Source organism: Oryzias melastigma, linkage group LG20 (genome assembly GCF_002922805.2).
Source record: "Oryzias melastigma strain HK-1 linkage group LG20, ASM292280v2, whole genome shotgun sequence".
Taxonomy (NCBI): Eukaryota; Metazoa; Chordata; class Actinopteri; order Beloniformes; family Adrianichthyidae; genus Oryzias; species Oryzias melastigma.
The window spans coordinates 21,651,755-21,667,874 of record NC_050531.1 but is presented as its reverse complement, the minus strand read 5'-3'; the positions used below and the strand labels follow the sequence as shown (position 1 = coordinate 21,667,874).

At 43.7% G+C, this 16,120-nt stretch overlaps 1 protein-coding gene across 1 annotated transcript; it reads left to right on the top strand.

Annotated features, from left to right (window-relative positions):
- The first annotated feature begins 5,502 nt into the window (after positions 1 to 5,502).
- On the top strand, positions 5,503 to 11,580 carry LOC118600265 (ribonuclease inhibitor-like). The gene is made up of 2 exons (XM_036217461.1): positions 5,503 to 5,753; positions 11,346 to 11,580. Exons 1-2 carry the CDS (start codon positions 5,530 to 5,532, stop codon positions 11,533 to 11,535), a joined length of 414 nt encoding a protein of 137 aa, XP_036073354.1. The 5' UTR covers positions 5,503 to 5,529; the 3' UTR covers positions 11,536 to 11,580.
- Positions 11,581 to 16,120: the final 4,540 nt, after the last annotated feature.

The window sequence follows — 16,120 nt, the reverse complement described above, 5'->3', positions numbered from 1 at the left end:
GATCCGAATCGGGACCCTAAAACCGTGACACGATCCGAACCTTGAGTTTTGTGATCCGTTACACCCCTACCAGGAGTAGATGTGATTTGCCAGATTGTGCAAAAAACAAAACAAAATACATACAAAACCATCCAAACAGAGCACAGAAAAGTGCAGCACTGCAGCAACTGTGTGCGCCGCCATGTCCTGCAAGTAGCAGTGATAGGTTAGGATGTAATCTTCATTCTTGACAGATGTCTGTTGTCAAAGGTCGACTGGTTTTGGGGACACATGACTTCTGCAGCCTTCAGTGTGCATTTTTTCTCAAGATCACCATCTGAAAATGGATCTGATTTTTGCACCAACTTGTTTACAATAAGTCAACTAGATTTCACTGCTCTGACAGCACTGCAGGAAATGCAGACTGTTGTTTTTTTCAGTAGTTGGTTAATCTTCTCTTTTTTAACTGCTCCTGCAAATGGTGAAACTTTTCTTTATGGTGAGTCTCATGGTGAAGACAAATGTTTTACTCTTTAAGCATTGAGACCTGTTGGTTACATACCAAGCACGCAGGTTTAGCATTCAGCTCCATGAAGAAATAAAACTGTTCATTTTTACTAGAGCAAACATTTCATACAATAGTCTTGAGTTGTCTGACTTTTGAGATGAACCAGAAGAGTCACATGACAGAAAAAAAATCTGTGAATATATTAAGCCTCAAATAAAGAAACCCAAATAAGCTGAGGAACACTGTATCTAGATGTTAACAATCATTCTTTCAAAGTCAAACTGGACGGTAGTTTTCCAGGTTTCTATGATCTTTGTTTGGTTTCATGAGCGCCTCTTTAAACACTTGGAACAGCAGGTCTCTCAGTGATTCCCAAAAGTCTCTCTAAACATTGAACTAGCTGATGATTGGAATGATTTAGTGAGGACCAGCAGAAATAGTTCAACCACTGGAGGTAGTGTTGACAGAAATGATAAGAAGCTAAAGCAGCTCCAGAATTGAAGATTATTTTCTTGGTTTTTCCATCTCTTCATGGTCTCAGTCCTTCCTATCTTTCAGATCTTCTTTTACCTCCCAGACCCCCCAGAACTCTCAGGTCCTCAGGTGCTGCTTTACAAACAATTATTTACACTCATGTTCAAGCTCTGACATGTTTTTTTTAAGGGTTTTCAATATTAAATTTAAGCCTTTTGTATTTGAAATCCCCTCCTTGAACCACCACCTTATGGTGGAGGGGTTTGAGCGCTCAAGTGATCTCAGGAGCTATGCTGTCCGGGGCTTCTATCCCTGGTAGGGTCTCCAATGGCAGACAGGTCCTGGGTGACGAGCCAGACAAAGTCCGGTTCAGAACCCCTTCATGAGACACAAAAACAGAGATCCCGTTACGTCGCCCAGATTGGCATCACTGGGGCCCCACCCTGGAGCCTGGCCTGGGGTTGGGGCTCGGAGGCGAGTGCCTGGTGGCCGGGGCTCCTCCCACGGGCCTCGGTCGGGTCCAACCTGAAGGAGTGACGTGGGATCACCCGCCAGTGGGCCCACCACCTGCAGGAGAGATCTGAAGGGGCCGGTGCAATGTGGTTTGGGCAGCAGTCAAAGGCGAGTGCCTCAGCGGCCCAAACCTCGGGCATGGAATTTGGCTTTTGGGACATGGAACTTCACCTCTCTTGGAGGAAAGGAGCCTGAGCTGGTGCGAGAGGTTGAGAGATTCCGGCTAGATATAGTTGGGCTCACCTCCACACACAGCCTGAGGTTTGAAACTCAGTCCCTCGAGAGAGGCTGGACTCTCTACCACTCTGAAGTTGCCCATGGTGAGAGGCGGAGGGCCGGGGTGGGCTTACTCGTGAGCCCCCAACTCAGCCGCCAAGTCTTGGAGTTTACACCGGTGGACAAGAGGGTCGTGTCCCTTCACCTTCGGTTGGGGGATAGGTCTCTGACTGTGGTTTTGGCTTACGGGCCAAACAGCAGTTCAAAGTACCCGGCCTTCTTGGTGTGTCTTGGAGGGGCACCGGAAAGTGCCCCAACAGGGGACTCCGTCATCCTCCTGGGGGACTTCGATGCCCACGTGGCAATGACAGTTGCTCCTGGAGGGGCGTGATTGGTAGGAATGGCCTCCCTGACCTGAACCCAAGCGTTGTTTTGTTGTTGGACTTCTGTGTCATAGTTTGTTCACAACAAACACCATGTTCGAACACAAAGGTGTCCATCAATACACCTGGCATCAGGACACTCTAGGCAGGACATCGATGATTGACTTTGTAGTCATTTCAGGCGATCTCCGGCCGTGTGTTTTGGACACTCTGGTAAAGAGAGGGGCAGAGCTAATCACTGATCACTACCTGGTGGTGAGTTGGATTTGCTGGCGGGGAAGGAGGCAGGCAAGACTTGGCAGACCTAAATGTACTGTGAGGGTCTGCTGGGAACGTCTGGCTGAACCCTCTGCCAGTGAGGTCTTTAACTCCCACATCTGGGAAAACTTCGAGCAGGTACCAAGGGAGGTTGGTGATATTGAGTCCGAGTGGGCCATGTTCTCCACCTCTATTGTCTCTGCTGCTTTGTGGAGCTGCAGCCGCAAGGTCTCTGGTGCCTGTCGTGGCGGCAACCCCTGAACCCGGTGGTGGACACCGGAAGTAAGGGAAGAAGGAGTCCTATCAGAACTGGCTGGCTTGTAGGACTCAAGAGGCCGCTGACAGGTATCGGCAGTCTAGGCGAGCTGCGGCCCGGTCTGTTTTGAAGACAAAAACTCGGTCCTGGGAGGAGTTTGGTGAGGCCATGGAGAAGGACTATCGGTTGGCCTCAAAGAGATTCTGGCAAACCATCCGGGACCTCAGGAGGGGAAAGCAGTTTTCTGCAGGCACCGTTTTCAGTGCAGGCGGGAATCTGTTGACCCCAACTGGGGACATTGTCGGGCGGTGGAAGGAATACTTTTAGGATCTCAACAAACCCTGCTGACACGCCTTCCGTTGAGGAAGCGGAGGCTGAGGACACTGGGGTGGAACTGTCCATCACCCAAGCTGAGGTCACTGAGGTAGTCAAAGAGCTCCTCGGTGGCAAGGCTCCGGAGGTGGATGAGGTTCGCCTTGAGTACCTCAAGTCTCTCCATGTTGTGGGAGTGTCTTGGTTGACACGCTTCTGCACCGTTGCGTGGCAGACAGGAACCGTACCACTGGACTGGCAGACTGGGGTGGTGGTTCCGATTTTCATGAAGGGGGACCGGAGGGTGTGTTCCAACTACCGGGGAATCACACTCCTCAGCCTTCCTGGGAAAGTCTATGCCAGGGTACTGGACAGGAGAGTCTGTCCAGGCTCTACACCCTCTCCAGGGTACTGGAGGGTTCGTTTGAGTTCGCTCATCCAGTCCATATGTGTTTTGTGGATTTGGAGAAGGCGTTCGACCGCGTTCCCCGTGGTGTTCTATGGAGGGTGCTCGGGGAGTATGGGGTTCGGGGAGCCTTACTGAGGGCTGTTCAGTTTCCGGTGCGTGTTGGAGTCTGGCAGGACTGCCTTTTATCACCTGTTCTGTTCATAGTTTTTATGGACAGAATTTCTAGGCGCAGCCAGGGGCCGGAGGGGATCTGGTTTTGGGACCACATGATTTAATCTCTGCTCTTTGCTGAGGATGTTGTTCTGTTGGCTTCGAGCCAGTACCTCCAGCATGTATTGGAGCGGTTTGCAGCTGAGTGTGAAGCGACTGGGATGAGGGTCAGCACCGCTAAGTCTGAGGCCATGGTTCTCGACCGGAGAAAGGTAGTTTGCCCTCTCTTGGTGGGTGAAGTGCTTCTGCCTCAGGTGGAGAAAAGATCGGAGCATGAGATCGACAGGCGGATTGGAGCGACGTCTGCCATTTTGCGGCTGTACCTGTCCGTTGTGGTGAAAAGAGAGCTGAGCCAGAAAGCAAAGCTCTCGATTTCCCGGTCGATCTTTGTTCCTGTACTCACCTATGGTCATGAGCTCTGGATCGTGACTGAAAGAAAGAGATCCCGACTACAAGCGGCTGAAATGAGTTTTCTCCGGAGAGTGGCTGGGCGCTCCCTTAGAGATAGGGTGAGGAGCTCAGTCACCCGGAGAGAGCTCGGAATAGAGCCGCTTCTCCTCCGCATCGAGAAGAGCCAGCTGAGGTGGCTCGGGCATCTGATCCGGATGCGTCCTGGGCGCCTCCCTGGAGAGGTGTTCCGGGCATGTCCCACTGGACAAGCGTGTAGAAGAAGAACCTGGAAGAACCAGGCTGGAGAGACAAAGTCTGAAAACTCCCCTTCTCCCTCTCCCTTAGCCCTCCCCCTTTATTTGGAGTGGCAGTTGAAGTCAAAGTCGTGTCCAGAATTATTTTTTAAGTTTCACACTCCAAACAGAGGGGTCCAAAGTCCGCTATCGCGAGAGTAAACCGCATCGTGCGAAGAAGCTCTTTTCTTCCCTTTTGTGCGCTGTGAACTGCAGATGTTTACATTTAAATGTAAGTAATGACTTTATGTTGTAGAGTGACCTTCTTAAAGTTATAAAACCGCTGTTGTTTTGGATATTAAACCGCTGGAAGTGCCGCGCTAATGCTAGCAGACTGGCGATGTTGATGACGTAATTGAGCGGAAGTCACGTCCGAAATATTAGACACTATTTTTTTCATCACCCTCCGTCTGGACCAAGCACGGAGGGATAAACGAAGTGGGAGGGCTAAGGGAGAGGGACATTGGAGTATTCGGATTGGGCCTGCGTCTCTCGGCTAGCCTGGGAACGCCTCGGGGTTCCCCAAAGGAGCTGGAGGAAGTGGCCGGGGAGAGGGAAGTATGGGCATCTTTGCTTAGACTGCTGCCCCCGCGACCCGGTCCCGGATAAGTGGAAGAAGATAGATGAATGGATGTATTTGAAATGTATTCTATATGCTTGAGAAATTAACTTTTTTTTTTTTTTAATTAAATGTTCTCGCAACGTGGATCTTTCTTTTTCATTTCATTAATATGTTTTTATGTTCATTAATATATATTTTGATTTGAATCTGTTTTCTGATTTTTCATCTTTTATGTTTGTAGCATTTTATTTCATTTCTTTGTATTTATTTTATCTCCACTGTTTCTTTACTCTGTTCTGATGTTCATGAAAAATAAATGACAGTTTGATTTTGATTCATTACATTCTATCATTGTTACTTTTTGTTTATAAAGTTTTTATTTATTATTTAATGGTTGTGTTTGAGTTTTATTAAACTTTGTGTTGTAGATGTTTAAGTGCGTAAAAGTTTTAAATAAAGTTTGATGGATTGATGAGTTAATCTGCAAAATAGATAAATAGAGAAGTTTTAAAAAAATATATGATCTAACAAATCAAGTTTTCAAAAGTAAAGTCATCTTAGTTTTGTAAAATGTGTCTAAAGGTTTATTTGATGAGATCTCAAACATTGTTCCTGCTAAGAAGCTTCATGAATGTTTCAGATTTAGAATGTTTGACCTGCAGAAATCCTGTAGTTCAGAGGAAGCTCTGCTGAGGCTGCTGACAGTTATCAAAGCCTCTAAAAAAGCTTTGGAGGAGGATTTATCAACCATTACAAACAAGTTAATATGGATTCTAAAACAGATGCAATAATAATGATTTCCTTTTTCATCTTTTTTAGGCTGTGGGATTGTAAACTCTCCACAGGAAGCTGTGAAGCTCTGTCCTCCGTCCTCAAATCTCCATCATGTCTGAAAGAGTTGAACCTGAGTAGGAACAACCTGCAAGATTCAGGAGTGAAGCTGTTGTCTGAGGGGCTGCAGAGTCCAGACTGTAAACTGGAGTCTCTTAAGTAAGGAAACAGAAAACTTCAGTTGTGTTTGTGAGTGTTGTTGGTGCTCATGTTCTCCATCACTAGAACTTCATTTCCTGCTTCTTGAGTCTGTGACATCTCTGTGTCTCCATGCTGTGAACTATTCTTTAATCAGCTCTCTAACACAGAGCTGGCAGTACTGTGTGAAGCACGTCGTCTCCAGATTCTTCATCCTTCACTTCCTGCTATGAAGAATGTGGAGTTCTCTTCCTGTTCAAAGGATTTAGCAGTTGGAAAATGATGTCCACACATGGAAAGAAGTGACAGGAAGAAAACTCCATCAATGTGGAGCTTTCAGTCAAGTTGCTGTTTGTTCTTCACATTCTAATTCATCTTTTCTGAATTCATTTCCTGCTTTAACACAAGATCATAGAAAAGACATTCAAACTAAAACTACAGAAACTTCTAGAAAAGCTCAGAGATCTCAGTGCTGACACACTATTTCTACAATTCACTGAAGGACTTTCATTGCTTTAAATTATTGTTTTATTTGTGTTTAAAAGTTGGTCTTCTCTCTAGTATTTTTTTTTGTCTGCAGAGCTTCAGGTTCACTTGTTTTATACACAAAGCCAGTTTTTAAAATAAAAAGTTTGTAGTTGTTTTTTTTAACAGTTTGTACTTTACTGCAGAAATTGGGTCTTAATTAAAAAAGTAAAAATCTGAATTCAGTTTTGCAAAAATATTCTCCTAACATTTTAGCAGTATATAAATGAATCTTTTATGCTTCCTCAGTGTTTTAAATCAAGGGACCCCCCAAATTTTTCTTGTTAGGCCCACACAACTGTTTTCTTCTCTCATTGGGGGCCGGAGTCAGAAAAGTGCAACAATTACAGGGTCTGTCTAAACACAACAAATATGTTTTTCCAGAGAGCCACACAATCACATTTTAAGAATCTCTTTCTGTAATCTTCACAGAAAAAATAAAACTAAAACATTCCAAAAATTCAACCAATCAATCAGGAATCCTCTCCTGTCATGGTTAAATGGCGTATACTTGTATAGCGCTTTCTACCCTCCTTCGAGGGCCCAAAGAGCTTCACAGTCACAGAACCATTCACCCATTCACACACACATTCACACACACATTCACACACTGGTGGTGGCTCCACTTCGACACATGGGCGGGCAAGGCGGGAAACGAACCCGCTCACTTCCGATCAGGAGTCAACCGCCCTACCGCTGCACCACGGCCGGTTCTTTTGAGATGTTGGAGTCCTGCAGCTCCTGACACAGGACTCTTCTTAGTGATCTGGATCTTTTGACTCTTTAGGTCGTTGTGTTGTTTATCTAACTTATCAATAGTTATTTCAACTTATGCAGTTAATAACTAATGTAAAAATAGTCTTATATTTATAAGTGTAAAATGTGTCAAAAATGTTATTTTCCTCCCAGGTAAAATGAATAAAATAAATGATTAAAAAAAACATTTACTATTCAACTTTTAAAATGAATCAACACAAAACACAACAACCACAAAGCAAAACACTGATATAATGAGCAAATCAAGGGATAAAAGTTATGAAATTTTGTAATCATGGTAAAAGTTTGAATTTATCAAATATCTCATCTTTGCGAAGTTGATCTGGTTTTCTTCCATCAGTAATGATCTGGTGTTTTCGGTTTCAGAAAGAGGGATAACTCAAACCCGTGAAAGTGGGTAAAACCAAGCCCATTCCAAGAAGCGGGTTAAGCTGAACTCAGAATCAATCACTATGGTAACTGAGTCTGTGAACGAAACCTGGTCGGTAGCAGGTTTTCTTCAGGAAACTTAGAGTTCTCTGCGGTCTCCGCCCCTTTTTAAAGTGAAAGATGTTCAAATATGAGTTCCTCATTAACATTTAGAGAACATTCACATTAGAGACGTCACGTTTTCACCACGCAGAAACCAGAATGACATGTTCATTCATAGAGGATCATGTAGAGAGGAGGCTGATTAATCCAGAGGAAATGTTATTTACGTCGGTAGAGGATTTGGAGGACACGAGTCGACTGACTGCAGTTTCCCAATTCATTTTTATTTCAGCGATATTATAAATAGTGAGTTTTTCCAGGGACTTGCTATTAAAAAATACAGTTTTCTTTTCCTTATTTTAAACCCTTAACAATAGAAATTATTGAATGTCAAACACAGAGAAAGGTTTTAAACTCATCCACCGTCCAGTAATTGCGTCTAACATTCGCAGGTTCAACAAATTTAGAGTTCAAACCGGAACTTAGAGTCACTGGACTCAAAATTCTCAAACTCAGGGTTTCCGGTTCCAGAACAGCTGAAAATGTTTGAATCAATCAACTTGAAGTTGTTAGAACCAGAATCAGGTGTGAGCGTCGCGACCATAAAAAGCCCTGATCAATGGAGCAAAGACAGCACGATTCACCATGGCAACGGGAACAAACACCTGAGTTTTGTACTTCCGGCGGTGGAAATTGATAAGTTCCTTCAAGCATATGCGACTATAGGAGAACATTTTCATCAAGAAAAGCAACACAGCTGCAGCGGTAGAACAGAGAGAAAATATCTGCAGTTATTTGAATCATTTCTAATAATGAATAAATAATGTCAGGAAGGTTATTTTGTCACTTGTTGAGTAAGGAATGGTTTTTGATCTGTTACTAATTTAACCAGTAATCTCCGTAATGAATGACCAGTTTTGGTAACCACCCCCCCCCCCTACACACACGGATATCACTGCACGCTAAAAAAGAAACTGTAGTTGCCTGGCATATGTTAAAAAAAAGCATTTATTTAATTTTAATTCTCAGCACTTAAAAAATATTGGCCGAAATTCTTTTTTTTCAAGCATAAAAATGCTTTCCACAGCAGGGAGTCGAACTCAGACCGCCATAGAGGGAGGCAGCGTTACTGTCAACAGAGCTAATTTTTGTTGCAGCTGGTTGACAGTAGATGAGTTGAAAGCCTTTCTCGGTGTTTGACATTCAATCATTTCTATTGTTAAGGGTTTAAAATAAGGAAAGGAAAACTGTATTTTTAATAGCAAGTCCCTGGAAAAACTCACTATTTATAATATCTCTCAAATAATAAATGAATCAGGAAACTGCAGTCAGTCGACTCGTGTCCTCCAAATCCTCTACCGACGTAAATAACATTTACTCTGGATTAATCAGCCTCCTCTCTACATGATCCTCTATGAATGAACATGTCATTTTGGTTTCTGCGTGGTGGAAACGTGACGTCTCTAATGAGAATGTTCTCTAAATGTTCATGAGGAACTCATATTTGAACATCTTTCACTTTAAAAAGGGGCGGAGACCTCAGAGAACTCTAACGCCGGAGTCACACAGGACGCGATAGCGCCGCGCAGCGGCGCGGAGTGGAGAGCGCGCCGCTGCGCGGCGCTCTATTGGTCACACCAGACGCGATTTGTTTCCGCGACGGTCGGCAGGCGCTTCTGCTAGAGCTATTGCTTTTTTGCCATCATGATCAATAACCAGGATATCTCCCAGTGTTTCTGCTAAAAGGAGATGGTCTCTGCCCCTGTCGACACAGACCACGCCCCCCAACTCCGCAGTCGGCCCACTTCATTGATCGGCTTGTGCGCGCGTGTGCGTGTCTGTCTGTTCTGTTGTGTGTCTGTGTGCACGCACGCAGGTGTTTCCGTCGGTAAATTAATAAACTAAAAATATTACCAGATGTTTCTTCCCAGAAGAACCACTCCTCTGCCTCTCTCTCGTTCAAACGCAGCCCCGTGTCCCACTCCAGTGTGCCCCCACTGCCCCGTCTGCCCTGCTTTTTTTCCTCCCAGAACCCTGCAGCCCAGCACACCCGCTCCGGAGATCTGTGGTGTCCGGGGTGGGGGCTCTCACGCACGCGTGTCTGTGTGTTTTGATTGTATGCATATTTTCATCTCTACTGTCTGTTTAGACACAAAAACATGATCACATTTGTCAATCGCGGCGTTTTATTGTGAAAAATTGGTTCTATTTTGAAAATAAACCGGATTTTCTCACGTATTTCGATGCAACTTCCTGCCAGTATTGACGCGGAGCGCTCGCGTCGCGCGGAAGAAATAGGCCAGACGCCGAAACGTTGCGCTGCACCGCGAGGACCCTCCGCGCCGCTGCGCGTCGCTCCGCGCTTGGTGTGACCGACGCCATAGGTTAACATGGGCGCCGAATGGAAGCGCACGCCGTTCCGCGCCGCTTTGCGGCGCTATCGCGTCCTGTGTGACTCCGGCGTAAGTTTCCTGAAGAAAACCTGCTACCGACCAGGTTTCGTTCACAGACTCAGTTACCATAGTGATTGATTCTGAGTTCAGCTTAACCCGCTTCTTGGAACAGGCTTGGTTTAACCCACTTTCACGGGTTTGAGTTATCTCTCTTTCTGGAACCGAAAACTCTGAGTTTTACTGAATTTGGAGTTCACGAACTCAGAGTTCCAACAAAACCTGCTTCTTGAAACAGACCCCTGGTGTGTTCTGTCTCTCCCTCATGTGAAGAAACAGTAACGAGCTTTACAAGTGTGCAGCTCCCCACGTGCGCGCTCGCAGTTTGTCCACAGCTCTTTGATGATCTCTCTGTGCAAATGGTATTGATCTTACATGTGCGACCTAAAGAGAAAAAACAACAAAAGATGATTTGTGACACTACTAGATAAATTAAAATGGAAAAATGTGCAGCTCTACTGTCCTGAACTTATAGTGAAACAAGCAGAAAGTGAAACGGGAGGGAAAAGGGAGCGAAAGGGAGAGTTGCGCTGAGAAGATAAAACCTGTGAATGACAATTACAGATGCAGAGATGGGCCAGATCCGGCCCGTGGGCCGTAGTCTGGGGACCCCTGCTTTAGAGAATATTACAGTGCAAAAGAGAAAAATATGCTCAAAATATAAACAATTTATTTGATCAATTAACCATAGCATCTATTACTAATGAAAAAAGAGGCTTTAAACTTGGAATTCAGTAAGTAAAAGTTGATGTTCTCTCTAGTAGAGTGTTTTTCTTCTGATCTTCAGGTTCACTTGTTTTATACATAAAGCAGTTTTATTTATTTATTTGAAAGAAACAACTTTTGTAATTTTTTGAAATTTTCCAGATTTGGGAGCTTCAGACCTTACTGAAAAAAAGTAAGATAAATGTTTTATTTCACTTTTGCAACAAAAATATTTTTTATAGAAAGTTTTCCAGCATAAATTAATCTCAGGGTGTATTCTAACTGGAAAATTCATTTGGTTTTGTCCGAGTTCACTAACTTGTTTCGACCTTGTGGCGACCTCGAATGGGATAAGCAGAAAGGTGAAGAAGAAAATGAAGAAGAAGATCATTTAAGTAATTCTGTTTACGTAAACAGATGTGACATGAAGCAAAAATACAAAACAGACAAAAACAATTTATACAGAGCTGTGGTGGCAGTTTTGATCCTCTAATAGTCATGATTTTATCTATTTGCTAAATGAACTCAGAGTTGACATTTGTCTTATTGTTGTTGGAACTGAGTTCTAAGTGTGAGATTATCTGTAGGAGAACACAGTCTGAATAAAAGCGTTTTTTTCCTGAGGGGAACAGTACAGTTCTGACTGGATGAAGAACTCCTTATTCTAACCTGATTCTTTTTTCAGGTTATACAGCTGCAGCTTGTCAAAGGTCAGCTGTGAGGTTCTGGCTGCAGCTTTGAAGTCCAACCCGTCCCATCTAAAGGAACTTGATCTGAGGCGTAACAACTTGAAAGACTCAGATGTGGAGCAGCTGTCTGACCTGAAGAAGAGACCAGACTGCAGCCTGGAGACTCTGAGGTCAGTGGATTATTGAGTCTGAGTTTATTCAATGTTTCAAGCATGCATGGTCAATTACAACATAATTAGTTCAACATAGGAGCATCACATAAAGAAATAACCAAAAGTCACAATCAGATTCAGAGAGTATACATCCTGTTAGGTTCAAACAACCTGAAACATTTATCTGAAAGGAAGACAAGAGAGGGGTCAGTTCTTAAATCAGATTTTACTTGCACAAGGAGAACAGACAGAGAATGTTCAAACCAGTCTCCACCCGCTGTGAAGATCTTGGTTCAGGGTTTCCATATTTATAACCTTTCAGGGGCGGTCTTATTTTATTTACATTTGCTGCTCTCAAGGTGTGGAAGGAAAAACAGCCTCAAACTGGTTCTACTATCATTAATGTCTTAGTTCAATGCAATAGGTCGGCGTCAGCATCTTTGAGTATCTGTAATGTGTCAGCCTCCAGACAGCCTTCAGCCTGGGATGACTGCAACCTTCCAGATAACAGCTGAGCACGACCTCAAATGAGCAGAAAGAGAAAAGAGGTTAAAATCATACAAAGCAAATATGAGATAAATGTATGTACAACCCTATCACATCCCTGTACCTCTTTGATATTCTTATTTTCCATTATATAAACTGAACAGTCAATGCTCGTAAAGAAGCTAATTTATTTAATCCCTTCCACTCTAATAATCTACATAATTGCTCAAACCTAGCTACTATCGGGCGCGGGCAGTGGCTGTCGGGCCTCTTCCCTCTGAGCTTTCTTTAAACTTTCAATGAAAAAGATTTTCTCAAAAATATACAAACTGTTATGCAACCTAGATAATAACCTTTCAATTCCAATAACCAAATGGGATGCAGACCTGAGTAGCAGCACAGATCAAAGCTTTTGGACAGAAATGTGTCTAAACACCTTTAAACTGACTGACCCCACACTTACACCGCCAGCGTCACGGCTCCGTTGCGTGCGCCGTAGTCTTTTCGTAACATTTAAAGTGCGAGAGAAACTTCCACTGCAGGCGTTCACGTCCTGTGTCTGCGGACTGACCTCTGCGTCGCTGTGAATCCGTTTCGTTTGGTTCCAATTTTGACGGACGCCGCAGCTGACCGTCATCACTTTCTGTGAAGTTGGGACTATTCACGACTTAAACCGGAAACAATGCGAGCGAATTTAAAGTGCATCCGGTATATTTTCAAAATAAAACAAACTTTCCGCTGAACTCGCCAGTTTTAGCATGTCGTAAATATTTCGTAGTTTTCAGGTTACTCAAAGTGTGTTGCAGCACAGCGTTGTCACTCATAACCACGGACAACGAGAAGCTGATCATAGAGATCCAGCACTACTCTGTCTGGGTTGAGCTTTCACAGGCTGTGGCTGGAGCAGCAGCCAGTGTAAGCCTTCGGCTGTAGCTAGTCCACTCCCGCGACGCAACGCAATGCTAATGCTAATGCTAGCGCTAGCTGTTTTTAGGCAAATTGGCCAAAATAAATTTGCTGTTGTTTTGACAGTCTATGAAACACTTATACTGCACAATTTTTTCTTAAGCTTCTGATTGCTACATGTTATCATACTGTTCCTGTGTCATCACAAGTGTTTTTTGTAAACATGCTAGCTAGGTCATATGTGTATTCATCATGAAGTGACTGGGCTTTGTCTTCCTTTAATACTGACAGTTTGAAAAATGTCGTAGTAATTAGTTAAAATAAGAAATCATACATTTGCGTTTCTTTAGACAGTTAAAAGTTGGAAATTTTATGGCTAAAATAAGGGTGATCATACAAAAAATAAAGATCTAAACATATTTTTTTACTGGAAAAATTATTACATTATTTTTAAAAGCGATACTTTTTCATATGAAATCATGCAGAACAAGTGTTCTCTCTCTGACTTTACGCGAAACTACGGAAGCCCAGGAGAGCAGATAGCTGGGGGGGTCTCGATTTTCCTAAATGTAAAAAATTAAAATTATTCAATGACATCGGTATATCGCCCAGGTTTACAAGAATGTAACAAACCCTTTCTATGCTTATCCCTTTACAGGTAGGCTGGTGCTAAAGATGACATTATCGCTGGAGGAGAATGCATCATTAAAGGGCTGTGCATCAACCTGGACGAGGACCGGGCCGGTTTTAGCTCGCAGCTCGGAGGTTGGAGACCCGCCTGTGATCTAGTGAGAGCAGCCGGTGAGTTAGAGGGCGGGACACCCGCGCGCGGTATGGAAAGGCACGTATGAGAAAATCCGCAATTAATGTGTCAAAAAAATTGTCGGCGTCAAGCACATGTCAGATTAATGCGTTTTTAACGCGACAAATCTGACAGCCCTACTAAAAACACAAGAACAACCCAATAAAAAACATTTTCTTCCCCATGGAGTCCAGACAGTGGTTTAACCCTCTTGGAAGGTTTTTGGGTTCGGCACCATCTTTTGACCACATCAGGAAGATTCAGATGCACATGAAAAACTCCAAACTACAAATGAATATCAACTAATAACCACAAATAAAGTCAAAGTAAAACCAAGTGGAAGTGAACCCGACACCTTAAGGTGAATCCTGTGTGGATGTGACTGCAGCCGTCACACATGACCACACCCCTCCACACCTGCTGACTGTCAGGGAAGAAAGCTCACAATTCATTACAAGAAAAGTATGTTTACAAAAATGAAATAAAGTTTTTCTATTTTTAGAAAGAAAATCAAACCAAAAAAGAAATAAATCAAACCCAAAACTTCTCTAAAAAGGTCTAGTTGTGTTGCTAAAGATGAAGAGCGTCCTCCTCCTCCCATTCTACAAAGACATTCCGCTGAAGCAGCAGAACAGAACCCAGAAGAGTAACTAAAAACATCAAAATATTTCAGTTCTATCAACTGTAATTAAAGTAAAGATTGAACATTTCTGAGAAGAACGATTTGATATTTCTATGATTTTCTGACATCCAATTATTGAAGCCGAAGCTTCAGGAAATCCAGCAAACAGGAACAAACTTAAAGATCTTTCGGGAAACTTCTTGAAGATTCTCTGGATTATCAGGATGTTTCTTGGATCAGGGATGCAGGAAGTGAAGCTCCTGTTTCTCTGAAGCTCACAGCTGATGAAGACGTGGATGAAGGTCTCCTTTCTCTCTCCAGAAACACGGTCCAATCACAGCACTCATCCTCCTCTCTGCTCACCATGAGTGATAGTTTGGTGAAGATTATGAATAACTGCAGAGAAAAAACAGAAGAGAGGAGAAGTGATTGTAGAAGCTGCTTCCATCAGCAGAGCAGCTTCCTGGAAGCTCTTAGGTTGAAGAGCAGAACTTCAGATGTTAAATCTGAGCTGGATTTGTGTTTGTCCTGTGAATCTTTTAGGTTTCTGATCAAACCTTCAGCTTTTCTACAGAAACATTCTGGAGTCCTTTCATCAAACCTGAAGCTGAGATTCATGATCAAATGTCTCTGCTGCTTCACTAAGAACATGCTGTCCTCCTTCCACTGTTGCTGGGCTCCCACAACAACATCAGACAGATGCTCTTCATCCTCCTCTTCTTCATCTGACCTCAGCGCTCTAGCTTTGACATGCTGCCTTTACTAATGCTGTGTTTCTTTACGTGTTCTGCAGATTCTGACCCGTCATGTCAGGACTGTGACCTTCACAGATCTCTGAACACATGAACACATGCAGGTCAGAGAGAACCAGACCCTGAAATCATGAGTCTAGCTCATGTGGAACCAAACGAAGACAACTACACTCAACAAAAATATAAATATAACACTTTTGGTTTTGCTCCCATTTTTTGTGAGATGGACTTAAAGATCTAAAATTCATTCCAGATACACACTATTACCATTTCTCTGAAACATTGTTCACAAATCTGTCTAAATACGTGATACTGAGCACTTCTGCTTTGCTGAGATAATCCATCCCACCTCACAGGTGTGCCACATCAAGATCCTGATCTGACATCATGATTAGTGCACAGGTGTGCCTTAGACTGCCCAGAATAAAAGGCCACCCTGAAATGTGCAGTTTCTTTGCTTTATTGGGGGTCTGGGGACCCAGAACCAGTCAGTATCTGGTGTGACCACCATTTGCCTCATGCAGTGCAACACATCTTCTTTGCATAGAGTTTATCAGATTGTTAATTGTGGCCGGTGGAATGTTGGTCCACTCCTCTTCAATGGCTGTGCGAAGTTGCTGGATATTAGTGGGAACTGGTACACGCTGTCGTATACGCCTGTCACGCACATCCCAAACATGCTCAATGGGTGACATGTCCGGTGAGTATGCTGGCCATCCAAGAACTGGGACATTTTCAGCTACCAAAAGTTGCGTACAAATCCCCACAACATGGGGCTGTGCATTATCTTGCTGAAACATGAGGTGATGTTCATGGATGTATGCACAACAATGGGCCTCAGGATCTCATCACAGTATCTCTGTGCATTCAAAATGCCATCAATAAAATGCACCTGTGTTCTTCGTCCATGACAGATGCCTGCCCATACCATAACCCCAGCACCACTATGGGCCACTCCATCCACAACATTGACATCAGCAAAGCGCTCACCCACACAACACCACGCACACTGTCTGCCATCTGCCCTGAACAATGTAAACTCAGATTCATC

Excerpts from the sequence above, each read along its gene's own strand:
- LOC118600265 (XM_036217461.1), top strand. The coding sequence starts at position 5,530 with ATGGATTCTAAAACAGATGCAATAATAATGATTTCCTTTTTCATCTTT. Across the intron at positions 5,754-11,345 it reads TGTAAACTGGAGTCTCTTAA|GTTATACAGCTGCAGCTTGT; the intron begins GTAAGGAAACAG and ends TTCTTTTTTCAG.